We start from the raw sequence: 27,217 nt of genomic DNA, 5'->3' as shown, positions 1-27,217 counted from the left end.
GCAGCTGCAGCTGCGCCCATCACCAGGGCCCAGGCATTCAGCTCCTTGCGCTTCTTCATCTTCGTGGACGTCGTGAGGGGGCTGCCCAGGGCCAAAAAGCCAGCTGCCGGGTTCCAGTGCACATTGTAGTGGGCCTTGAATGTCACATCGAGGCATTAGTCAGAAGCCAATGAAGTTTATAAGTAGAAGAGTGACATAATCAGAACAATAATTAGAAATAGCAGGTCAGGGGTGGAGCCTGAGGCCGGCCGAGACCAAACCAGAGCCAGAGCCCGAGGCACCGGGGGAGCAGAGCGGCTGAGCAGCCCATGCCATCCCTCCATGTCCCCATCTGTGCCCACATTCCCCCGGCCAGGCTGCACTAGCCAGGCATATCTCACACTCTCCTTTATACCATATTACAGCAAGTCAGTATCAATCTCTGTCCCATTCCTATCCTGTCCTCTTCTACCTCCACGTTTTTTACTAATATTGCACATCCTATAACAGTCTCTCTTCCAACTCCATCTACTAAAGTCCTTTCCTTCCTTCAAAGCTCAGATGAGGTACCACCTCTTCTGCAATGACTTTCCTAATAATCCCAATTTAGTCCTGGGTGAAAGACTAAGGATCTCTGAGTTGGAAGGAACCTCAGAAAGTATCTAAATGTACCATATTCCTAACAAAGAATTCTCTTTATAATATACATAAGTTGTCAACTATCCTCAACTTGAAGAGTCCACCAGACCCTGTCACAGCCCATTCTATTTTTCACCAGCTCTGATTGTTAGAAAGTTTTACCTTTAAACAAACAAACAAAAACAACCTAAATTTGCCTCTCTATAGTGGTTATATGGCCCTCAAGTCTTCTTCCTCAAGCTAAATATTCCCAATTACAACAAATCCTCATTGTATGGTGTCTAGTACATGACAAATGACTTCACACCATTCACTGTATCACCTTTATTTACGTACATTATCTCTTCTATCATATTATAATCTCCTTATTTTGTCATATTTACCACTGTATTTCTAGCCAATAGCATAGAGGCTTGGCTTAACAAATACTGAAATTGGGGGCAGCTAGGTGGCGCAGTAGATAGAGCACCGGCCCTGGAGTCAGGAGTACCTGAGTTCAAATCCAGCCTCAGACACTTAACACTTACTAGCTGTGTGACCCTGGGCAAGTCACTTAACCCCAACTGCCTCACTAAAAAAAAACAAAAAAAAACCCAAATACTGAAATTACATAAAAGAATTCTAGATTATTTTAAGTAGTTAACTTTGGATGAACCATGGTAATGAATTCAATTCAAGATATTTATTAACTCTATACACAGAGCACTCTAAGAACTGATGGAGACATACAAAATTTAGATGAGATTCCTATCTTTATGGTCTAGCAGGTGGAAATGAGACAAAGTCCTAGATCACTAAAAACAAACAGAAGACCCATTCTGTTATTACAGAATAGTTCCTGATGCTTGTGGATATAACAGATCAGAAAAACAAGAATAGTGACCATGAACACCTACACGCCTGCCTCTTTGCCTTTGCTTAAACCTTTCCCTGAATCTGGAATAAATTCTCTCCTCCTTTCCCCCATATAAGGTGTATACATCTTTGTATACCAATTTGAAAACCAATCTGAAGTTCTATTTTCTCTGTGAATACTCCCTTGACCAGCCTAATATCTGAAACATTTGCTACCTAAAGTACACTGCCTGTATGTGTTAATTATCTTTTTAATGTGTATTTACCTTGCTTTCTCCTAGACTTTAAGTTCATTGAGGGCAAGGCCCCTGTCTTGTAAGCCTTTGTATCTCCCACAATTCTTAACAGTGTCTTACATGCCTTATACATGGCAAATATAAAAATATTTGTTGAAAAATAAAAAAATTCTAACCATAAAAATTTATTTTTAAAAAGTCTGAATCAGAAAAGAAGGAATAAATTTAGACGAATTCCTTTTCCACTAAGATAAAAAGCATATCATCAACATTAAGAAACATTAAAGAAAAACAAATTATAATAATTTTATTTCTGATTTAGCCATAAGGGTAAAGTAAAATAAATTATTTAAAATTAAATTAATTTCAAAATTATTTTAAGTTACTCTAAAACTTATGCATTAAAGTATCATTAACACAACAAAAAAGTAGTAATTTCTTAACCATTTTCCTATATCAATAGCTTTTAAAAAGGAATAAAATCTCCATTGTGAATGCATTAAGGAATGCTCATTAATTATGTTTATCACAATATCTATGAATTCTTAATCATGAGACAATTCAATAAATGCTAAGCTATTATAAAAATAATTGTTTTCTTGACCATAATGCCAAAAGAATGGAAAAGATCACTGAAGTTCCATCTGCTTCTGCCACCACTACTCAATCTCTTAGGGAGAGAGAGAAGGCCATAACTGGAAAAGTATCAGCAACTCTTTAGTGACACACAACTGATCAGAAAACATTTCTATCCAAGCATAGATGTGATGAAGCACTTTCTTTTCCGGAGTCAAAAGTGGGCTTTGAATAAAGAAGAAAATTTGTGAACATAACAAAAGGACAAAAACTTCCCTCAAACACCTGCAGTCTAGAGTCTACATTCAGCAAATCTCAACTGAAAAGCAAACCTTATTGATAGCGCATGTGGTCTTCTCCCGGGTAGAACCACTGCTTGTTCGTATAATCTTAGACAGATCTTCACGAGCAGCAAGAAGATGAGCCAGTGTAATTGTTGTTTTGGGTGACAATGCATAACGCTTAGGCTGGTATATTCTTGCTATATCATCTGTTTTTACCTAAATGACAAATGTTAGAAAAAAAAATGTCAACCAAATCAAAATAATACAATTATCAAATAAGAAAATTTATATTAAAGGAAATGGAAAAAAAAGTAGAAAAATGCTTGGGAACAACTAAATCTGAGATAAATTAAGAGGTGCTAAAGGAAAAAAAAAAAAACCACACACACACACAACCAAAATAAACGATCTAATTTCCAAAGAACTTTACCATTTGCAAAGCAATTTTCTCCTAACAACCCTATGAGGCAGGTAGGACAACTATGGGCTTACAAAGGAGAAATCTGAAGATCAGCATGATTAAGAGACTTAGTCCAATAAACAGCACAGTTAGTAAATGTCAGATCTTAGGATTATAACTGATGCTTCCTGACTCCACCCAGAGCTTTCTGCTGCTGCTGTTGTTGTTTGCCCTTCATTCAAGCTAGGCTTGAACATCCCTCAACAATTCCTTCACCTGAATTGCTGAGCAGATCGTTAATATTTATTAAGTGACCACTATGTGCCAGGCACATTCAGAAGCCTCAGTTCTACCTCTGGCACACAGCCAAGCATTAGTAAGTAAATTCCACAGAGCTGAAAGAATTTCCAAATTTTGTGCAATTTTGATAGAAGCTCTTAAACCTGAGAGTTATTTGGAAACTGATTCTACTTTTAAAAAGTGAAACAAGTGGGACAGCTAGGTGGCGCAGTGGATAGAGCACCGGCCCTAGAGTCAGGAGTATCTGAGTTCAAATCCGGCTTCAGACACTTAACACTTACTAGCTGTGTGACCCTGGGCAAGTCACTTAACCCCAATTGCCTCACTTAAAAAAAAAAAAGTGAAACAAGTTATACGTAAGATACAAAAAGTATGAAGGATGTGGGAACCAAGCTATCTTTTTTCTTTTTCCAAATACAAGATCATGGTCATTAGATTATTTTAATTTACACCAGTTCTACTATTATTTTTGGTAATTATTTACAGGTAAAGTTTTGATGCATTTGTTCAGTAAAAATAGAATTTTCATGTTTTTAACTATATGTTACAGAATTAAAAAGTAAATTTCAAATGCCATCAAATTCTCTTAACATTCAGATCTGATAGAGCATTTATTAAGAAGTATTTACGGGGCAGCTAGGTGGCTCAGTGGATACAGCACTGGCCCTGGATTCAGGAGGACCTGAGTTCAAATCTGGCCTCAGACACTTGACACTTACTAGCTGTGTGACCCTGGGCAAGTCACTTAACCCCAATTGCCTCACCAAAAAAAAAAAAAAAAAAAAAAAAAAAGAAGTATTTACTATGTGCCAGATAGTGTGCTAAGTAAAAGAAATACATATGGCAGTGAAGGGGGAGAAGGCAGTCTGAATGGGGGAAGGAAGCTATCCAAGAAGGAAGGTCCAGAGAATTGCATTTTAAGTGAAATGAAGCTTTATTTTAATTCCCCATATATTTTGGATATCAGACTATTACAAGACATCTGACACCAAGTTGTTTTTTCCCCAATTGATTTCCTATCTTATTCCAGCTGCCCTAACTTTATGGAAAAGCTATTCAATTTCATATAACAAATTATTTTATGCTTTATGATGATGTTCTTCATACTTGGTTAAGAATTCTCTCTCTAGCCATAATTATGAAATGTAGTTGTTCTTGTTTCTCTTCTAATTCTTTTATGGTCTAGCTTTTATACTCTAATAGTCACATATCTCTTTTAAAGCTCTATCCTAGCCTTTCTTCCATAGCACTGATTTCTTTACCAATTTTTTCTAGCACTCTCTATTTCACTTATACAAACATTTAAAAAAACTTTTTAATTCTTGTTTCATCTCTCCCAGGATTTGTAACTGAATTTGTGCTCAATCTGTTTGTTTTGAGACATTCTTTAAAGATACTTTGGAGTCATTTTCTTCTGGATTTGTCTTCAGTGTTCCTGTTACCATAATGGCTCTTTATGGTGTAATTATTTTTTTATTTCCTCATTCTTCCAGTCTACTTCCTTACTCTGGACTTTATGCCAGGGCCAGGCTGTGTGGACTTTTGGAGGGAACATCTGGGTTAAACTTGTTTAATCTTGAATCCTGATGCTGCTTTCTTGGGACACTGAGTGTTGTTATTCCAGAATCTCAGGGACAACACAAACTGGTAACCTGCAAGCTTTAAGTGTGCCCAAAATGATCTAATCTGGGGCAAAAAGGTCTGATTGTAGCCCTCTAGGTCTGATGTCTGCAAGTTCCTGACCTGGATTGAGGTCTGAACAACACATTTGTGACCTCTTCTCTGTTAGAGCTCCGTTAAAATTGTTTCTGGACTCAGCCACTATCAGATTCAGAGTGATAAAACTATAGGCTCCCCTTTGTTCTGGGATTCCTGTCTTGGTTATTCTGCTGTAGGTTTCAAACTAGACTAGAAACTGGAACTGAGATCATACTCTGTTCCTAAAGTCAGTCACACAGCTATTGCTTGTGTCTAAATCTGCTCTGTACACAGCCTAGTGCTCATGACAATTCTTCATTGTAGAACTCTACTGCTGAGGTACAGGTCTCCTCTCCTCAGCCCACCCTGCATCTGTGATCCAGAAGTAGGGATGAGCAATTAAGCTGCCAATTGGTACCTGTTCTTGTACCCTAAATAGTCAGGAACCCATGTTTGGGTCTGAGACCTCTTCTTGACCTCATGTACAAGCTCTATCATCTTTTGGTTTCTGTACTGGTAGGCTCTCTGCATGCCACTCCTAGCTAGACCCCATTCCCAATGTCTGCAGATATGTCTGTTTTCCTTAAGATGACCCAAGTTGGAAAAAAGAACTCAGCATGATTTTTTTTCTTTCTGATTTCCTAATCAGGAGTTGGCCAAATGTGTTTTCTAGATCTTTTTGAAGTAGTTGTAGGGGAGAGAATGAACATATTTCCTGCTAGTCCATTTCTGATTTTCCCTTGTCTAGTCTATTCCCCATATCTTCTATTTTTAAATCAACAACAAATGGTCTGATGACTGCTACTTTATAACTTAGTTTATTATCTAGATTCCTGTTCAACTTTCATTCCCTACTTTTTCAATATTCCCTTGATATTCTAGATCTTTTGTTTTCTCCAAATGATATCATTTTATCAAGATCTGTAAAGCATCCATTTAATAGTCTTATTTTGTACAGCATTAAAATTATAAATTGACATTGGCAATATTGTAATGTTCCTTCCTTCCCTCAGCAATAGGTTCTCTTTTCCCCTCTAGCTGAGTGCCCCCAATGCTGGCTGTCTACATCTTCTGTCCTTATCTAATTACTCTACCTTTCCTTTGTGGTGGTTGAACAGAACCAGTGTCTGCCACCTCTGGCGGAGTAAAGGATGGTTCCAGGTGAAGTAACTGTATGGGATGACTGGGAGAAACTTCCACAGCTGGACCTTTTAGCACAGCCTATGAGACTGTTTGTACTGTCTAGATATGGAAAACAAAGTACGTTTGAGGGGGAGAGGGAGGGGAAATACAATCTCTTAAGAATTTGTTCTCCAAAGTTATTTTGTGTTATTCCAAATTACCTTGTACAGGGTTGGGGAGGCAGAGGGGTGCAGTGAAAAGAATGCTGGATTTGAATCAAAGGAATTAGGTGTGGATCCTGGCTCTGCCAATAGTACATTATGGCCATGGCCATGGCCAAGTCACTTAACTCTTCTACAATCATAGAAGCATCTTTAATATATGAATTCATCTTTAGTTATTCTATCTTACATATATTCATCTCACCTTTTAGAATTTTTTTTTTGTAATTAGGTTTTTGTTTTTGAGCAGGGTGAAGAAAACAACTACTTCAAAACACAATCCTCTGGGGGGTAGCTAGGTGGCACAGTAATAAGGCACTGCCCTGGATTCAGGAGGACCTGAGTTCAATCCAGCCTCAGACACTTGATACTTACTAGCTGTGGGACCCTGGGCAAGCCACTTAACCTTCATTGCCCCACAAAAAAACAAAAAACAAAACAAAAAAAACAGTCAAAAACAAAAATAAAAGGCAATCATCATAGGATTTAAGAGTCTGGCCAGCTGGTGAATACAAGCCAATTTTGTTAGCCTTTCAATGAAATTACACATAGACCTTACATGTGACTGCTTAGAGAACTGTTACAGGTTGCCACCATACAGGGTACTTTGAGAAAACATTGTTACCTTGGCTCTATCAGACCATCCAAAGGACTGAACTGTCACATCTAATCGCTTCATTAACATCCGCCGCCGGCATTCATATTCACGGCAGAGAGCAGCATTGATACTTTCCAATCGTTCCTAAAATATTTAATTATAAAAATGACAAGTTTTAAATGGGAATAAGTAAGAAATTGTAAGAAACAATTCTGGACTGATTCACCTCACTTTATGTCCTGCTTAATGCCCTTCTCTAATGCCATCAAATAAGCCTTGAAGATAAATCACTTAACTAAGTTGTATATAAAGCATCCTGGCTTTGGGGTCACAGGACTTGGGCTCAGATCCCATCACTCATGCAGACTGCCTGTATAACCATGAGTGTCCCTTATCCTCCCGGGGTCTCACACTCCTCATTTGTAAAATGAGATTAAGATTAGATAGCCCTGAGGTCCCTCCAGGTCTAGATTTATGATCCTATAACCTAAGGACTGTGCAAACTATTTCTTTTCACTGGTGTTAAATCTATCTTTGGTCAAAGGTCTTAAGGCATGCAAAAACTGGCTTCCTATGTAATCTACAGAAAGAGCGAAAGCAAAGGCATTTTTTTTTGTTTGTGTTCATATAGTGTAATACCAGTACTATAACTTTAGGAACTATAAAAATGCTTCAAGGACAAGGTGTTTTAACTAACAATTGACCTCATGAATAAAATCCACTACTTGAAGTCTCTCGATTTAATTTTTACTCACCAAAGTCATATAAACATGTAACACTTTAAAATTTGGTTGACTATTTGGAAAATTACACTATATGTACTTATTTAATTTGCATAAACCCAAGAGGAAAGGGACTTACCGCCTTGTTCTGGACTTAAATCCGCTTTCAGCAATGGTTTCCTATGTGGTTATTTTGAACTTTGAGAGAATATCCTTCATCTGAAATATACAAAAACAAGTTCATTGTGAAAAATAAGTCCTTACAATTCATAATGATTTTGTTCTTATTTCATGGTCTTCTTCTGAAATTAGACAAGTTTAATAAAATGTAAATTAAAAGTCTGCTTAACTAGAGGAACATTAAAAGGGTGCTTTTAAATTTTATGAAAACTTATCACTGTAATATAATGTGCTTCCTTCAAAGAAATGCTAATTTATTTTAAGACTACAGGCTGTCATCTCCTCTATATAAAAAGAGATCATTTATATATACAACTATAGAAACACCTGAGGGAACAGACGATGGCAATGTATAAAATTATAGAGTTTATAAGGGTCATTAATTAAGATCATTATTTTGGATTTTTTAAGTTTTTAAAATCATATACTTTACATAATACTTGAATCCCAAGTGTTTACAGAAACTTCTGACAAGTAACCTTTCCTCCCTCACTAAACATAATCATATACATCAAACATTCAGCTTTCACATTTCAATAAAAGGAATATAGAATTTTAACCACATGGGGGAGCCCTGCATATTGACTGTAGTCTTTCGGCCTATATGTTAGTTGTTTTTGCCTGGGGTCACTGAATACATGTTAGAATTTTGTTTTCGAAACTATAAAACGCCAAAGAGGTCTTATAGCCACTGATTCAAACTATGGGTGCATTTTCAGTTTGGCAAAACAGGAAATTAGGCACTCATTTTCCTTTAGCAACACTAGGGGATGCGCATAGCAATCATAATTCACATAAAGAAACATGGCATTGACAAATGACAGCCTCTGCAGGGGCTCCCCCTCCTTTTAATTGTAGACTTTGAACATCTAAGGGAAACCAGTGTTTCCAAAGCTGCAAGAAATGTTTACAGCCAGTTAGTGTACCCAGTTTGCAAGGATACTAGAGAAGAAAGTGGTCCAATTATCAAATTATCACTGGAATGAATGAACGCTATCCTCTGTGCTTAGCTTCCCATTTTGTAAAGCTACTCCTACTCTTTGAGGAGGGAAAACTACCTCCCATTCTTATCTCATAATATCACAGCTGACTAAAAATGTTAAATGGAAGGGGGACTGCAGCACACCTACTTATTTTCCTATAAGTAACACATTGGGTTTTGGTTCTCCTCAAGAACTCAGTTATGACTTCCAATTAACATACATTTAGATCTCTATTTGGTTCAATGTTGTAAAGTACTGTAGTTTCTGTTTATTACAAGAGAAGAAGCAATTGTGGTATAAGAAAGACCATTCTATTAATATTCAGATATAAAGGCTATAGTTTATGACCACTCTTCATATCAATTAACAAACCTATATTAAGCATCTACATATGCCAGGCACTGGGTACATGGGCAACAATGACAAAAGTGAAAAAGTTCCTGCCCTCAAGAAGCTTACATTCTAGAAACCACATATGTATATATGTATGTGTGTATATACACATATGTGTGTATAAAGCTGATTAATTATTAATGAATCAATTGTTTGAATCCAAGGTGATTTTGTAAGTCACTAGCAGTCAAGGAGATCAGCAACAGCTTCATGTGAAAGGTGGCTTTAACAGAGGGGCAATTAGGTAGTGCAGTGGATAGAGCACTGCCCCTGAAGTTGGTAGAATCTGAGTTCAAATCTCACCTCAGACACTTACTAGCTCTATGAGCCTGGACAATTCACTTAACCCCAATTGCCTTAAACATGTGGGGCCATCTCCAGTCATCCTGATATATATCTTGCCACTGGACCCAGATGGCTCCGGAGGAGACAGTGAGGTTAGTGACCTTCACAGCCCTCCCTCACTTAAATCCAATTCAGTGCAAACCATGACATCTAACCCCGATGTCCATGGTCCTCTTCGGGAACAAGGACAAGCTAAACAGCCCTAACAGAAGGTTCACTGAACAAATTGAGGCCATTTGATGAGATCTCTCGCTTCTCTGTCCCCCTCATCTTACATTAATCAGATGATTTCCTTATTTCCTGTCCCAAAGGAAGAGGTGGCCTTTTTCCTGTGCCAATGGTAACCTTTTGGGGGCAGCTAGGTGGCGCAGTGGATAAAGCACTGGCCCTGGATTCAGGAGGACCTGAGTTCAAATCAGGCCTCAGACACTTGACACTTACTAGCTGTGTGACCCTGGGCAAGTCACTTAACCCCCATTGCCCCGTCAAAAACAAAACAAATACAAAAAAAACCCCACTATGGTAACCCTTTTACATGAGACCTCAATCCCATTTCATCTTGGCTTTTCAACAAATTGTTCCTCTCAATCACCCCCACTCTGTCACTAATTTTCAATCTCAGTATCTACTGGCTGCTTCCCTATTGCCTACAAACACATGCATGTTCCCCATCCTGAAAAAGCCCTTGCTTGGTCCAACCATCCCCACGCAACCAGCCACTGTCCTCTATTTCTCTTCCCCTTTAAGACTAAATTCCTTTGGAGGTCATCCCACCATTGGTGGCTAAACTGTACTCCTCTTATTCTCTGCAGTCTGACCTCTACTGAACCGGCTCTTCCCCATGACAGAGGTGCTTTTAACGGCCGGATCCAACAGCCATCTCTCAGCTCTCCTTTTCTGATCTCTGCACACTGTCTGACACTGTCATCACCCTCTTCTTGACTCTTTTCCCCTCTAGGTTTTCATGGCCCTCCTCTTTCCTTGTTCAAGTCAAGTCAACAGTCATTCATTAAGTGCCTACTATGTGCCAGGCCCTAAGCTGACTTTTGGGAACACAAAAGGCAAAAGACATGCTCTTGAGTCGCTCACTGTCTCTGAGGAGAGAGAGAGAGAGACAACATGAAAAGAACTACATACAAACATACAGGCAGGATAAATTGGGAGCAGTTTCCATGGGAAGGCACAAAGATTCAGGAAAAGCTTCTTCTAGAAGGTGGGACTTGAGATTTGAAGAAAGCCAAGAGGAGGAGCTGAGGAGGGAAAGAGTTCCAGGCATAAAGCAGAGTCAGTGCAGAAGCCCAGGGCTAGAAGATGGAGAATTTTATATGAAGAACAGCCCAGGAGATCTCAGAGTATGTGGTGAGGAACAAGATGTAAGATAAGAAGACTAGCAAAGTAAAAAAGGACCCAGGCTAGGAAGGGTTTTAGAAGCTAAGCAGAGGATTTCGTATTTTATCCAAGAGGCAATTGCAAGCTACAATGACTTAATGAAAGGGGAGGAGGTAACACGGTAAGGTTTGCGATTAAGGATGATCAATTTGACAGCTAAGTAAAGGACACACTGGAATGGAGGTCTCTAGAGAAGCACTCTAGAGAGTGCCACCAGCACACTATTGCAATTGCCCCGGCCTGAGGTGATGAGAGTCTGTACCAAGATGGTGGCAGTGTCAGAGAGAAAGGGGCAGATGAGATGTTGCTAAGGCAGAACTGACAGGACTCGACAAGTGATTGGATATAGAAAGTGAAAAAGCATAAGAAGTCAGGGCAGCTAGGTGGTGCAGTGAATAAAGCACTGGCCCTGGATTCAGGAGGACCCGAGTTCAAATCCAGCTTCAGACACTTGACATTTACTAGCTGTATAACCTAAGGCAGGATATGAACTCAGGTCTATGTTCAATCCACTGCACCACAGGCCCTGCTCCTGACATAGCCCCCACCCTGAGTACATTATCATTTCCTGTCTCAATTATTTTTCATGGGCTTCTATTTAGTCTTGCTGCTCAAGTCTCTCTCTATACCAATCCATGCTCTGCTCAGCTGCCAAATTGATCTTCCTAAAGTGCAGGTCAGATCATAGTACATCAACCTTTGTGCCCCCCAGCAAATTCAAATGGTTCCATGGCACTTTGAGGACCAAATATAAAATCTTATGTTTGGCACTGAAAGTTCCTCATGACCTCGCCTCTTACTTTCTGATTTTATTACCCCTTCTCCCCACTTCTCCACAATCCAGCAACACTTGTCTCCTTACTGTTGGTTCTCCCAAGACACTCCATCTGCAGACTATTCCTTTTCACTGGCTGTCCTCACTGCCTGAACAAATATTTTAATGTACATGGCTATTTGCATGTAGTCTCCCCCATCAGAATGTGAGCTCCTTGAAAGGCAAGGATTCTGCCTGTCCCTAGAGTTAGCATAACATCTGGCTCTTGGTAAGCATTTAGTAAATGCTTGTTGATTTGACTTAAATTGGAGGGCCAGAGGGAAGCACTCAATGAGGGAACATCAGTGTTTTTCAAGAGCTGAAAAATACCAAGTCATATGGTTATAACCATCTTTAGGCATTGCCCTGGGGCCACCTCCGGTACCTGGTCCAAGCAACACCACCCACCTCTCACTTCCTGGCCTCAGAAGCTTTCTCCATTGCCAGTCTGTCCCAGGACAAGATCCCTCTGCCTTCTGTATGGATTCCTCTTCCTGCCTGCAGTGAGACAGTCCTCCTGAGGTTTCACAGGGCACATCGCCATCTGCCATGAAGCTAGACTTCAAACAATATAACCACACATGTGTCTCAATGACCTTTCTCCAATCAGGAATAAACTTCTTGGGTTCACTCTTGTATGGTTAGTGTATTCAAATGCCTGTATCTTTTCATCCTAGTGATTTTGAACCCCCTCATTCCCACTGCTGATATATACCAAAGTCATTCCCCATCCCAACTATACATCCTCTTCCTCCCTACCTCCACACTGTCCTACTCCTAATCTGTTTGCCCCTTCCACTGCACCTTCTGGAATGACTGCTTTATAAATGACAAAGTTCCTTTCCTCTTAACCCTCTTCCTTTTTCACTCTCTCCATCTTCTGTGCAAGTTGGCTCCCTCTGATGACACTGCATCCCTGGCCATCCTTTCCAGGACTATCTATCTTACTCCCTGGCCCATCAAGAAATAATGGGGGAACTGAAATAATCTTTGTTCCCTACTGCCATTTCCAGCTTCTCCCTCTACCACAACTGCTCAGCAGCTTCTCCCCATCTGAGGTTCACACTATCCACACTGTTTACCCAATTCCTACTCTGATTCAATTTTCTATTGGAGCCCCAGAATTTTCTTCTTCCTCTCATCCTCCAGTTTATGCCCTTATACTCAGGCACTTCAATATATGTATTGATGCTCTTTCAAATACTCTAATTTCCCAGTCCCTGAGTCAATTTAATTCCCATGACCCACTCCTCAACACCACCTCAGCTACACAGAGATGGTCATACCCTTGATCTTGCCATCACCCACAAGTCTTTTACTTCCATAGCCATGAACTCCAAAATTCTTTCCTCTAATCACAATCTTTCCCTCTACCTTATGCTCCTACAACTTTTCTTCAACCTCATTATGACCTCATCTCCCTTAGTTATTTTCTGGCTTCCCTGCACTGAGCTACACTCTTCTCTCCTCCCTATATGGACCCTTTAGGGAACACCATGTCCAGTCTACACTATCCCGTGCTCTTGGATCACCTGCCCCCTTGTCCTACTGCTAATCATACTTAGTCAAAGCCCAATCATGGATTACATCTATCTCCTTGGCTCCTATTTATGTACTGTTGAACAGAGCTGGAAGAAATCAGGAAAGTCTCCATTATAGCAAGGCAGTCATTCTATTCCTCTCCCATTAACGGATTGTCCCATTCATCCCAGTGACTTTTCCAAAACTTTTCATTCCTCCCCAAGCCTCCCACGGCACCTTCTTCCTCCACCCTTTAAACTGAGAACCTTGTTTCCTACTTCACTGAAAGCTCTCCTTTTCATTGTTTCACATCACTCAGACATACTCCCCCACTCTCTCCTCTATCACTACAGGGACGGTAAATAGAAAGCCCTCTGTTTTGACATTTAAATCCCTTCATTCATTCCCAAGCTCCTTCCCACCTTTACATCCTTCTTACACTTTACTCCTCTTTATACACTCTACAAACCAAGGACATTGGACTGCTTGCTGTTCTCTTATCTCCTTTCTCCATGGCTTTGTATTGGCTGTCTCTCGTGCCTAGAATGCTCTTCTTCCATCTTCAGAGGCCTTTTAGCTTTCAAGACTTGGATTAAACCCATTTCTCCCAGCTGTTAGTGCCTTTCCCTCTAAGATTATTTTCTATGTATTCTCTATATATCTTTTATGTGTTGTCTTCCCACGTTAGAATGTAAGCTCCTTGAGAATGAGAACTATATTTTGTGCATACATTTGTAATTCTAGTGCTTTGCACAATACCTGACACATAGTAAATACTTTATAAATACTCATTAAGTTATCTATCTAAATGAATTTGTATAAACTTACAGGGAAAGTAATGTAGGGGAAAAAAATACTGGTTTGAAAATTCCATAGTCACAGTAGAAGAAATGATTATTAAGAAAGAAATCAACAGAGATGAGATCTCTATCGGTAAATCTCTTATCAAACTATATAAAATGAAATTTTAAATATAAATAGTTGGATTTGCCCCCCTAAAAACTTAAGAGAACTACTTAAAATTAATACCTTTGATTCCACATGACTTAGCACAACAGGAATGTCAGAAGTGGTTGATTTTGGTAAGCACAGGGTATCACAGATAGCTTGTACTTCCTGGTAAATTTCATTGTTTTTGTCCAATTGTGAACCTTTGAGCTTCTTCTTCTGCAAAATCCTTAAAGCTTGAAGTTCTGTACTCAAAAATACTAAAAGGAAAACATAAAAATGTGAACTTTCTGTTCCTTAAAAATATTTTACTTGAGGTGGAAAATTTTCTCAAGGGGATCAAAGAGTAATCCCAAAGACATTTGACTACTTTGGAAACAGAGTAACTTATTTAAGACATAAAATTTTGAAATGAAATTATTGCTATTATATTGTTGTTGTTGTTTGTCCTTCATTCTTGAAGAGGACCATTACATTGAGAAGTGATATCCTGACTTGCAGTGATACCAACACATACATATATCCATAAATGTTTTAAGGATCTATGATATCATCTGTGGGGGTAATGTTTTCCACCAAAACAGACCACAACTCTTCTATAACTTTCACCATTTGGTAGTTCACCTTTTGGCTTAAACTCTATCCTTGGACAACATACAGTAAGTCCATCTCTGGCCTGTACTCAAATGCCCTCCTGTAAACCCTTTAAGAAATACAATCACTTCTATACCACTTAACATATGTCTGTAAGTGAAAAGACACAAAAAATGCATGTACACATATAATTAATAGGTTAAAAACAATACAGATTGATCAAATACATCAAGCAAGATATAACTTACATAAGAGTTTCAAACAATCATCTTTCTTTTTTAAACGATCTTTAATGTCTCCTGAGATCAGTGTTGAATAGGGACAGGACAATTCTTTCAGAAAACCACTTATCTCAAGCTGGAAGCTCTCTATATCTTCACTTCCTTTAAAGAAAAAAAAAAGGATATAAAAACAATTCATCAAACACAGAGAACCACTGCTCTTTATTTAAGCAAGAGGACTGACATGCTCAGACACATACTTTAAGAAAATGTATGTGGCAGATGCGTATGTGGAAGATAGAATGGAGAAGGGAGAAATGAGGGAAGAAGACCAATAATCTAAGCAAAAGATCAGATGAGAGACTGGACTAAAGTAGTAGCTGTTTGAACAGAAAGAAGAGGTCAGACACAAGAAATGTAAGACTTGTTAATCATATATTGGGAAAGTATGAGGGAGAGTTGAGTCAAGGAAGACTTGAGTTACAGACCTTAGCAACTAAAAGAGCAGTGGTACCCTTGAGTAAAATAGGCAAGTTCATAAGATCTGTGGGTTAGGGAACTGTTTTGCACATGTGACTTTCAGATATGTATGGGACATCCAGTTTGAAATGATTAACAGGTAGCTGGTGATACAGGGCTCAAGCTCAAGAGAGAGCAAGGGCTGGATAAAGAAATCAGGGGAGACATTTGAATAGAGATGAAGGTTAAATCCATAGGAGCCACAGTCACTCTATAGAGAGAAAGGGGCCCAGGACAGAACCTAGGGGAGATACACAATTACAGGTAATGACATGGATGATGAGGCTAGCAAAGGAGACTAAAGAGGAGTTAAGGAAGAGAACCAGCAAAGAACAGTGTCAGAAAAACCTAGAAAGGGAGAAACTATCTAGGAAGACCAAGTAGTTAATGTCAAATGCTACAGGGAAGTCAGCAAAGGATTGGGAAATGATCCATTATACTTGGCAATTAAGAGATCACTGGGTAACTATGGAGGTACAAGGTAAGGGCTATGGAGATAGCTGGAGGACATAGTAATGGGGCCTCTGAGGTTTTTTTGAGAGAGACTTCATATGTTTTTTGAAGGCAGGGACATTGAAAATTGTTGTGGGGGAGTGTGGGAGGAGATCAGGGTTGAAGCAGGGAGTTCAGTCTTTATTTTCTTTCAAAGCCATCTCTTTATCATACACTGAAATAAAGGACAATGGAATAAGATGATTATCGAGAGGTTTTGAGATTTAGAGGGAAAAGAGAGCTTTAAAAAGACCTCTATTTTCTCAGTAAAGGATAAAACAAGGACCTCTGCTGAGAGGGCTGGGGAAGAGGCAGTGTGGGAAGCTTGAAGAAAAAAAAGAAGGTTTAGAATAGCTGCTGTTGGGAGTAGATGTAAAAGTATTGGCTCACTGCACCAAGGTACCAGCTGAGATTAGATAACCAATATGTAGTACACCTGGACAAGACAGTTTTAAACATGATTTCCTGTAAAATCTTTCAGCAATACCATAAAAGTAGAAGCAGAAGAATTAGACAGTGGGAATAATCTAATATTAAGACCTGACAAGAGATAAGAGGGGCTAAGATAAGTAATTCAAAAATAGTGGACTACTTTACAGTTGAACTGGTTAACTGTAGTGTCAAGTTTGGGAGGAAAGGTAAGTGAAGCAGGAACAAGGATGAAAAATGTTCTGGAGAGATACTAAGGGCTGGAGGGACTTGATACCATAAAAAGTATACAAAGATTTAGGAGTACGGCAGGGGATTATGACCGGATAAAGGATTTTGGATTCTTGGCCATGGAAACGGAACTATCCTGCAGATGGTATAGCATTCAAGGACATGGCTACTCATGTGGGGTGAGGATGAATAAAAGACAGGATTATGGTATTAAGAAACTGATGAACTTGGCCCTAGGACTCACCAAACACAAGTATTCTACTCTAAGAACAAGAATTTTGATGCATGTAAACAAGAAAAAAGGGTTGAGGTGGAGAAAACAGCGAGGCAAGTACTCGACTACTTTGCTTCTGTCAGGGAATACTTGGTTCCTGACACATATACAATGTTTAATAAATATTTTTTGGCTGGTTGAAACAGGAAGGAGAATGACCTGGGAGCCAAAAGACAAACACATAACATACTGCCTGCTTCATATACTGCAAATGGGTTCCCCAGGTAGGCTTTACCCCCAAGGGTGTGGCAGGTCTCTTGGCTTTTTGTGCTGAAAATTTAAAACATTTGGAAGTAAGAACTGCAGTAATGCAGCATTTCATTCTACTAGTAAATTCTTTTGTCAATAATGTAACTTAGAAAGAACACTGAACTGGGAACTAGGAGACCTGTTCCAGATTCTATTCTACAACTAACTCACTTTGTAACCAAGGGCAAATCAGGCAGGCCTCTCTAGCCTGAGTTTCATCATCTGTAAAAAGAAAAGGTTGGGCTAGATAAGTTTTAAGTTTCTACCAGCTCTAACATTCTATGATAATGAATAAAAGTAGTATAACTTAAAAAAAAATTTTTTTAAGTGAGAAGTCCCACCATAATCCAGGCCCAGTAATACCACATCTAAATATTGTGTTCATTTTTGAGAATCACTGACAGACACGAACATGTTCAGAAGACAACTAGGGGTTTAGAAGCACATCATGAGAATGAGCTGAAGCTACTAGTGGCTGTTTCCCCAGGAGCAGAAAAGATCTACTGATGCCCAGCTATTTTCATGTATTTGAAAGGTTATCATGTGGATAAGAGATCAGACTGCTTTCAGTTTCACTCCTGAGGACAAAACCAGGTACAATGAAGGGCAGAAGCTATAGAAACAAATGTCCAAGAAGTAAATACACTGCCTAAGAGAGGGAGTTCCCCATCTCCCGAGGTCTTCAAGATGAGAGTTGGATATGATCCCTGTGTCAGGGATACTAAAAAGGGAATTCCTTTCAGACTGGGAATGGACTAGACTTAGTTCCCTTCAAATTCCTGAAAATTTTTCATAAACATAAGGCAGCTATTACCTATGAAATGTAAAGATAGTGTCAGAATGCTTAGCTCAAAAAGAGTTTGAGGTTGAGAAGGGAAGCAACTTAAAGAAAACCTGGAAGAAAAATGAAGTCAAAGAAGGGGTTAGGTCCTTTGCTTAGGGTGGACACAGGGGGAAAAAAAAGAGATGCTGAATATTTACTTTGTTTCTTAGGCAAAAAAATGACTCATACTGAAAAGGGCATTACAAAAATGACTGAGAGAGCTGATACCCAAGATGAGTAAGGACATAGTAAGAGAGCACCTAGCTATCCATGATTAAATTCAAGTCATTTGGCGCAGATGAACTACATTCTCAGGTCCAAAAAGAGGTGGCAAACATGACTGCTGAGCCACTGTAAGTGATAGCTAACTCATCACAGACACAGAAATGGTACCATAGATTGGAGAAGTTCTAATTTCCAAAAAGTGGAAAGAGAACAGCCTGCAAACTATAGGCCATTAAGCATGACTGATTCCTGGAAAATTCGAGAAGGGATCATTAAAGGGATGGTTAGTAAATATAGGGAAGTAGTGATTACTAAGAGGAAAGAAAGGTTCACCAAAACTAGTAATGCCAAACTTAACTTAGTTCCTTTAAGACAGGATTACTAAATTAGCAGAAGGGAATGCTGTTCAAGATAGTTTACCGAGATTTTTTAAAAAGCTTTGTGAGATTTAAAATTGATATACGAGCATTAAACTCCCCCTTTAACTTTCCCCTTATATATCTCCCAGACCACTAAGAAAAAGAAGCCTCAAACTTCCGTTTTTTTACCACAGCTTTTGATAAATATCTCATATTATTCTTGTAGATATCTATCATCCATCCATCTATCTATCTATCTATCTATCTATCTATCTATCTATCTATCTATCTATCTATCTATCTACCTACCTACCTACCTACCTACCTACCTACCTATCTTGTAGAAAGATATAGATCAAACAATAATACAGGGAAATACATTCAGGATTGATTGAATGGTCAAAGAGGAGCTTTTAATGTTTGAACATCAACTTGGCAGGAGGACTCCAGTGGAGAACTCCAGGGATCTGGGCTTGGTCTTCTGCTGTTGAACATTTTTATCTATGATTTGGGAAAATGTATAGATGACCTACGCTCACAAAATCTTCAAACAACACTAAGCAGGGAAGGCGTAGCTAACATACTGCATGACAGAGTAAGGGACAGGCATTAGGCTGAATCTAAAAAAATGAAATTCAAAGGAATAAATATAAAGTATTGCACTTAAGTACCAAAAAAAAAAAAAAATCCAGTTAACAAGCATAAGAATGAGGAGGCATGATTAGATAACAGTTTTTCTGAAAAAGATGTGGGAGTCTTGGTGTACCACAGACTCAGTAAGTCAGCAATGTTATGGAGCAGCCAAAAGAGCTAACTCAATCTTGGGCTGCAATAAGAGAAGCAATGAAGAAAGATGATAGTTTTCCTGTACCCTGTCCTGTCAGACTTTAACTGGGGTATTTTCCAATTCAGGATTAGCTGGAGTGTATCCAGAAGAAGACAACCAGCATAGTTGAAGGGCCTTGAGAAACTGGGGCTTTTTAGCTAAGAGAAGACTCAAGGAAGAACATGATAGCAGGTTTCCAATAATCTGAAGGGCTGTACTGTACAGGAGGAATTAGATTATTCTGTTTGACTCCAGAGGGAAAAATATAGAGCAATAGGTAAGAAGGTCACAACAATCAAGATTAGGCTGTGATGCCAGGAAAAGATTACTAATTTTTTGTGTCATTACAGTCATGTCTGACTTTTTGTGACCCTTTTTGGGGTTTTCTTGGCAGATACTACAGTGGTTTGGCCATTTCCTTCTCCAGCTCATTTACAGTTGAGGAAACTAAGGCAAACAGGGTTGAGTGAATTGCCCAGGGTCCACACAGCTAGTTCCTGAGGCCATATTTGAACTCAGGTCTTCCTGAATCCAGGTCCAGTGCTTTATCTACCATGACACCTACATACCTGCTAAACTAATTAAAGCAGTCCAAAAACAGAATAGATTGCTTCAAAGGATGATGCGTTCCCTCCCTCCTTGGAGGTCTCCAGGCAGAAGCCAGATGACCATGTGCCTTTGCTTCTTATAGTGAAGATTTGGGGATGGGGTCAGTCTAGAGCAGGTCTCTTAAACTTTTTCCACTCACAACCCCCTTTTTTACCTGAGAAATTTTTACCAGGTATACATGTATATAAAACAGGTATACATATTCTTTTACTGTTGCCAAATTTTTCAAGACCCCCACATTCAGTTATCCACAATTTTAAGAACTAGACTCTAGATGGCTGCTGGAGTGTCTCCCAAGTCTCAAATTCTGTGAGTCCTGAAAGAAGCCTCATATTTAATTCCAAATTATTAACTTGCATTTTTTCCCCCGTTTTCAGTTATATCCTCATGTGCATGTATGTATGTGTAAATACATACATACATATATATATATCTATATATATATATATATATATATACAGCATACATACCTATTATATATGCCACCCAAGATTAGGTAAAAGCAACTGAAAATTTTAAAGTTTTTTATCTCTTTTTAAAAATGACTAGCCCTACTAACCTGGGCAAGTTACTTAACCCCAACTGACTCACCAAAAAAAAAAAAAATGACTAGCCACTTATCTTGAGACAATTTAAACAAAGGACATTAATTTGATATGTCAAAGCTAATGAACATTTTTGATAATTAAATCACTAATTTTTTTAAACATGCAGCAAACTTTTCTGTATAAAAGATGATTTGAAAATTTTGTCTGTCACCATGTTACATAAAACCAGGCATGACTGCCATCACCTATTCACTGGACTTTACAACAAATTAACACTTCCATCCTATCTGTGTGTATATTCAGTTGGGAACAATTCTTGTCAAATAGCTTTTATCCTGTGGTTATATGATAGCAGACTGTTTTGCTGCCAGTAGTACTTTAAATTCAAGGTTGATTCAGAAAGCTTTCTACATGTAATCAAGAGAATAGACTCTCTAGACATGTGATTCAATTCTATATACAAACAGTCCTTCTATTAAACATGATATATACAGAGCCATGGTAGATGCTGTTCCCACTGTCACTGAAACTTGGAACTTTACTGAACACATGAGTTCAAGAGGCAATGAAGTATAAAAAGTTCAAACAAGCTAGCAATCTGATCCCTGGGAAAGACTGGCCAAAGTGTCAAAAATGTTACAAAATTTTCATTTTATATTGTCTAAAATTTAGAGATTCCAAACCAATCAAATTTTTTAAAAAGGATTAGGGAAGGGGCAGCTAGTGGCACAGGTGGATAAAGCGCCAGCCCCTGGATTCAGGAGTACCTGAGTTCAAATTTGGCCTCAGACACTTGATGTTTACTAGCTGTGTGACTCTGGGCCAATCACTTAACCCCCAGTGCCCCACAAAAAAAAAAAAATTAAAAATTATTAAAAAGGGACTAGGGAAAAAAAAGACTTTGAATTAACATGTTCAGATCATGTCCCTTTTAAAAAATTAAAGATCAAAAATGACATCTAAGATATCTGAAAAACATTACTTTGAATTATAAACTATAATGAATTTTGGATAAATTTAAATTAGATTAACATAATTTTGATGTAATTTTTTAAAACCAAAACACCATCATAATCAATAGTTAAGCTTCTTCACATTTTCCAATCAACTAAATTTATTCCAAATCACCCAAATGCTAAAAATATTAAATAATGACTTCTTGATATATCAAGAATAAAGCTAAGGAAACAATTTTTTAAAAGGTTTTAACTACATATTACAATTGAACATAAAGGTAAATGAAGTTCAATGGAAATACCAGCTGTTGAAGGATGCTTTCTTCTAAGTCACATAATGGTTTTATCTAGATCCTAACCAAATGCAGAGCTCTGAAAATTCAGGTGAGGATAGGCCACTTCTACTGCTTTGCTAAGTGCTTGTTCTTCTAAGAGAGGACCATCGTACCTGAAATAAAAGAATAAAAAAAAGTAAAAACTAGAGCAACATCATTCTGTGTGATTAATACTTGCCTTGACTTTTCTTACAAGTCTGCATTCAGCATAACTTGAGGAATCAGGTACGGTTAGGCCTGGTTTCTTATTAATGGCCTTATTTCAGTTACAAATATATTCCCACACCTAGTGTACTGATAGAAGGATTGAGAGAGCATTTATCAAGGCTTTACACTGTACCAGGATGCGTACATAGCTGGGGAATACAAACATAAGCAAACAAGACAGTTCTTGCCTTCAAGAAGGTACTTTTTTTTGGGGGGGGGGGGGGAAGCAAATGAGGGTAGTGACTTGGCCCAGGGTCACAACAGCTAGTACATGTCAAGTGTCTGAGGCCAGATTTGAACTCAGGTCCTCCTGAATCCAGGGCTTGTGAATCCCCAGCCAGCGGTTCAGGTCGACAAAAGGCTCCCTGCAAAGACCCAGAGAGAAAAAGGCAAAGCAGAGCTTTTCCCCAAGGGGAAAGTTCCCAAACACCACTGTGCCACCTAGCTGCCCCCAAGAAGCTTACATTCTAACAGGAAGAAAACAAATTAAGGAAACTGTAAAGGGGTGCCAGATAGTAGGAAGAGAACCAACAGGAGAAGCAGGTATGAATACTGTCACCAAACCTTGGGAGGAAAGAATGTACAAAAGATAAAAGTAATCGAGAGCATCAAAAGTTGAAGACCAGGGTCAAGAAGGATGAGGACTGAGAAAGGGCAATTAGACTTGGCAATTAAGAGATAATGGATGGGGGCAGCTAGATGGCAAAGTGTTAAAGCACAAATCCGGCCTCAGACACTTGACACTTACTAGCTGTGTGACCCTGGGCAAGTCACTTAAACCCTCATTGCCCCCACCAAAAAAAAAAGAAAAAAGAAAAGATAGCTAGAGGTGGTTAAAACCAGGGGTTTTTTTTAAGGAAGGGGGAGACATGATATGTTTGTAGGGCAGCAGGGGAAAACCCAGTAGATAGGAATGTTTGAATATGAGTGGAGAAGACAGTAGAGACAATTTCTAAAGAAGCCAAAAGGCATAGGATCAAAGGTGCTAAGTGTCAGTTATTACCATTATTGTTATTATTGGTTGAGTCTTTTTTGGAATTGTAGATGGAGGGCTGGCATACTGTTCTGGAAGACTTGGGGATGAAGTCCCAACTTCTATGTAACGTACAGCATGTCTTTACGTTAACAAAAAAAAACATTGGTACAAGGAGTTTCCTCATCTAACCTTCCTATACCAATGAAATTACAGGCTCAAACCCTCCTCAAGTAAACTAAAGGCCTCCCTAAAATTTCAACCATTTGCTCCTGCAGCTATGTACTAAATTGTTCATCTTCTACTACTTCCCAAACGAGTGCATCCTCTGTGACCCAGGTGAAGGGACCCGACCAGGTCCCTCAGCTTGTAGCTCTGAGGCTGGGTTCGAACTCGAGTCTTGGGGACTCCAGGCCCAGCGCTTTATCCGCTGGCGCCACCTAGCGGCCTCGGGAAAGTTTCCACTGGACCGTCCTTCGCAGGGCCCAGAGGAGGGGGAAAGCGTAGCGGGTTATTCCGCAAAACCCTGACCTCCCGCAAATCCCCCCCACCGCCCACCGGAAAGTCTCCGGCGGGAGGCGTTCCTGCTGCCCACTCCGCCCTTGCGCAGAGGGGGCCGCTAGGCCGCGGGCTCCCGGTATGACCCTATCGTCCCCGTTGGACAAGGCGGCTGCTCGCGGCGGCCGGACAATGGGGTCGTAAAGAAGGACGGACGAGAAAAGCGGGAGACCCGGGGAGGAGGGGTGTCAGAGGCGTTCGGGATCTGCCCCCCTCCCCTCAAAAGAAGAAACACACCCCCGTACACACAACAATGCTCCTCCCAGCCTCGGTCTCGGCCTCAGCCTCACTCTGGACCCCGGGGGGGCCGCCGGGACCCCTCCCCCCTCCCCATTTAAAACCCCCGTCGACGCTGTTTCCCGCTCAGGTCCGCAGCGTTCAACCCCCGGCAGCGGTTCAGACAAAAAGCTCCCTGCAAAGACCCGGAGAAAAAGGCATGCGAGCTTTTCCCCGAGGGGAAAGTTCCCCAAACACACTCACCCCAGGCCTCAAGCGTATCCAGCACATCCCCCTCCATGCTCAGCTCCGGCCTGGCTCCGGCCTTCTCATGGTCCCGCCGGCTCCGGTCGGTGCACCGTTCTGAAAGGCCCGGCCGGAGCCGGCGACTGCACTCTCGGGTTCCGGGTTCCGGGTTCCGGCCCATCCCACAGTCCTCAGAGTGATCGCTAAGGAAGACGCTACTCTGGCTAAGGATTTGAAGTATTCCTTAACGCGCCTGGACGCTGTACATGATTCCCTCCACACTACAACAATAATCGTGAAAGGACTTGTCTTGTCTTAGTGACGCTGTAAGTTCAAAGCACGTCAAATGATTGCAATCTGTTCGAACTCCACAAACTTTTGGGTTTAAAGCAGGAAAGGACTTCTCTTATTCCCCTCATTTTACAAATGAGGAAACAGGCTGAGAAAAAGCCCATGGTCACAACTAGTAAACAGGGCTTTCAATCTGTCTAGGGACTACTCACACCCATGAATCATGGATCATACAAAGTTTTTGAGTATGGCCTTGCTGAAGACAGTACAACAACCCAAAAGAATGGTAGGAAATTCAGGTATCGGGGCAAGTAGATGAATTTATATCGAGGTATATTTTTTTGTAGGGGCAGCTGGGTGGTGAAATGAATAGAGCACTGGCCCTGGAGTCAGGGGACCAGAGTTCAATATGAACATAAGGTTTTCTTTTCCCAGGCCTGAATGGTGGTAACGATTCTCTCTATCCATAGTCCAAATGATGTTTTATGTAGCTGATAATTTTTATTGTTAGTGAGCTTAAGTAATGGAATGGACACGGCTATTGGACTAGGTTCCTTCTCAACAAAATACTTGTTATGCAAAAGACACAGATAATTAATAATTAGTAAAACTATTCATCCAAGCAGATAGCAAACAAAAATCAGAGAAGTTATACAGATTATAATATACCATACAAACAAATAGTGTGAATGATCTAACAAGTGAGAATGGGACATTTCAGTTCAACATGGAGACAGAATCCCTAATCCACCCCAACAAGAAATCTCCAAAATCTCTGTTGGAAGTATGATAGGACTAATAACTGCCAGGGTTCTCTCTTCCCCTCACAGTGGGGTTAGGCTGGTTTTTCCCTAAAAGGCAAAGTTGGATTTGATTGGCTTTGGGGGTGAGGAAAAAGCTCAAGCTGGTATTTCCCTTAATGCAGCTTCTTGGGTAGCCTCTGGCCATATTGATTGGCTTCCTGATCACCTAAAGATATAAAAGGTCCACTCTTGTGGGGTGAGGGCCTTTCAGGACTTGAAGGATATCCCAAGGCCACAAGAGTCACCACACTATGCCTTGCTGACTAGATGCATTTCCAAATGGAGATGTTCTACCTGAGCTAAGTGCCAATTATCCTTGTTTGAATATCCTTTACTATGTTAGCACTAAGTAAACCTTTTTCAAAAAAGGAAAAAAAAACAACTTCAATGACCTACAAGTTAACTCATTCCATATCAGTATCAAAGCTGGTATGGGAATGAGTCAGGCCAGCTCCTAAAAGGAGGCAAGTTGGAAATCAGGAACTAGTTAAGGCACTGAGTCCTTTACATGTCTTTTTAATCTTTCTTTCCTGGTTTCTCCCTGAAAAGGATCTAGAACTATGTTTGTCCTTTCTCAAAAGAGAAAGGAAGTTCTTTCCTCCCAAGCTCTTGAGTCAACTCTGCCTCTCACACAGGCACAGTATTGAATCATTCTCTCCACCAAGAGAAGAATCTTACATAAATGCTCCCAGCCTAAACCTAGGGTTACATATCATAGAATCGTAGAATCTCAGAGTTGGAAGAGAAATCCTAGGCCATCGTTTACAACAACCTCAATAAATAGACATTTAACCTTTTGTTTGAAGGCTTACACTGAGGGGGAACCTACTATATTCTTTTGGGGGGGGAGGGGGAGCGGGACAATGAGGGTTAAGTGACTTGCCCAGGGTCACACAGCTATTAAGTGTTAAGTATCTGAGTCCAGATTTGAACTCAGGTCCTCCTGAATCCAGTGCTTTATCCACTGTACCACCTACCAGCTCCCAATCCTCCTGTATTCTAATGCAGCCTATCCCACATTTGGATAATCCTTATAAAGTTTTTCTCATATCAAGCCTACATTTATGTCTTTACAATTTCTAACCCCCTGCTCATATTTCTATACTCTAGGGTCAAACAACATGTCAGATCACTTCCAGGTAACAGAAGACACACTTCTCCCAAGTATACTCTTTTACAGTCTAAATTTCCCTAAGTCTTTCAGCTGATGGCATGAACTTGAAGTCTTTCACCATCTCACTTCTCTTGAATGCTTCCAACTAATCAATGTCCTTTCTAATATGTGGGCCCCAGAAATAAAATACTCTAGATGTGATTCTGGCCAGAAGAAAATACAATAAATAGCAAATTTGTTCTTGATAGCATGCCTCTCTCTCCTTAGCTCCAGTACTTCTGATGATTTTCCTTTGGAGGTGGTTCCTTTCTCATAAGTTTCGGGAAAGTATTAAAATTTTCCCCTGACAAGGAGAAAGAGAGGACTTTGATCTTGATGGCAGTGGAGATGAGGGACACTATCTTTCCATTCGTTCATTCATTCATTCATTCATTCATTTTCACTCACTCATTCATTTGTGGGAACCAAGAAATCAGTCTCAGTTGATCAAATTAAGAGGAAAGGCCAATGCTGGTGAAAATGAATCTCAAATCAAGCAATCTCGTAATACTGGACTTCTTGCTGTTTCTTACATAAAACATTCCATCTCCAGACTCCAAGCTTTTTTCAATCACTGTCCCTCTTACCTAGAACTCTTTTCCTCATCATCTCTGCCTCCTAGCTTCCTTCAATTCTCATCTAAATTTTCACCTTCATCAGAAGCCTTTACTAATCATTAATCTTAATTCCTTACCTCTGAGACTACTCCCAATCCAGGCGATTAATTGGATAGAGCACCAGGCCTGGAGTCAGAAAAACCCGAGTTCAAATAGCTCTCAGACACTTACTAGCTGGGTGACACTGGCAACTCATTTGACCACTGTTTACCTATCCACTGAAGAAGTAATGGTAAACCACTTCAATATCTTTGCCAAGA

General features: G+C 39.8%; 1 protein-coding gene across 1 annotated transcript in view; it reads right to left on the bottom strand.

Annotated features, from left to right (window-relative positions):
• The window catches only part of FAM98B (family with sequence similarity 98 member B), a 29,651-nt gene extending 5,471 nt beyond the window's left edge, over positions 1-24,180 (bottom strand). Inside the window, 13 exon segments of the mRNA XM_043988840.1 lie at positions 2,618-2,785; positions 6,936-7,052; positions 7,750-7,808; positions 7,811-7,834; positions 7,837-7,849; positions 14,285-14,463; positions 15,046-15,180; positions 21,861-21,872; positions 21,875-21,907; positions 21,910-21,957; positions 21,960-22,006; positions 24,108-24,162; positions 24,165-24,180. Coding sequence (XP_043844775.1) covers positions 2,618-2,785; positions 6,936-7,052; positions 7,750-7,808; positions 7,811-7,834; positions 7,837-7,849; positions 14,285-14,463; positions 15,046-15,180; positions 21,861-21,872; positions 21,875-21,907; positions 21,910-21,957; positions 21,960-22,006; positions 24,108-24,162; positions 24,165-24,180 — 906 coding nt within the window.
• Positions 24,181-27,217: the final 3,037 nt, after the last annotated feature.

The sequence above is a fragment of the Dromiciops gliroides genome, chromosome 2, assembly GCF_019393635.1.
Source record: "Dromiciops gliroides isolate mDroGli1 chromosome 2, mDroGli1.pri, whole genome shotgun sequence".
Lineage (NCBI taxonomy): Eukaryota > Metazoa > Chordata > Mammalia > Microbiotheria > Microbiotheriidae > Dromiciops > Dromiciops gliroides.
The sequence above is the reverse complement of the archived record's forward strand: the minus strand, read 5'-3'. Positions and strand labels throughout refer to the sequence as shown.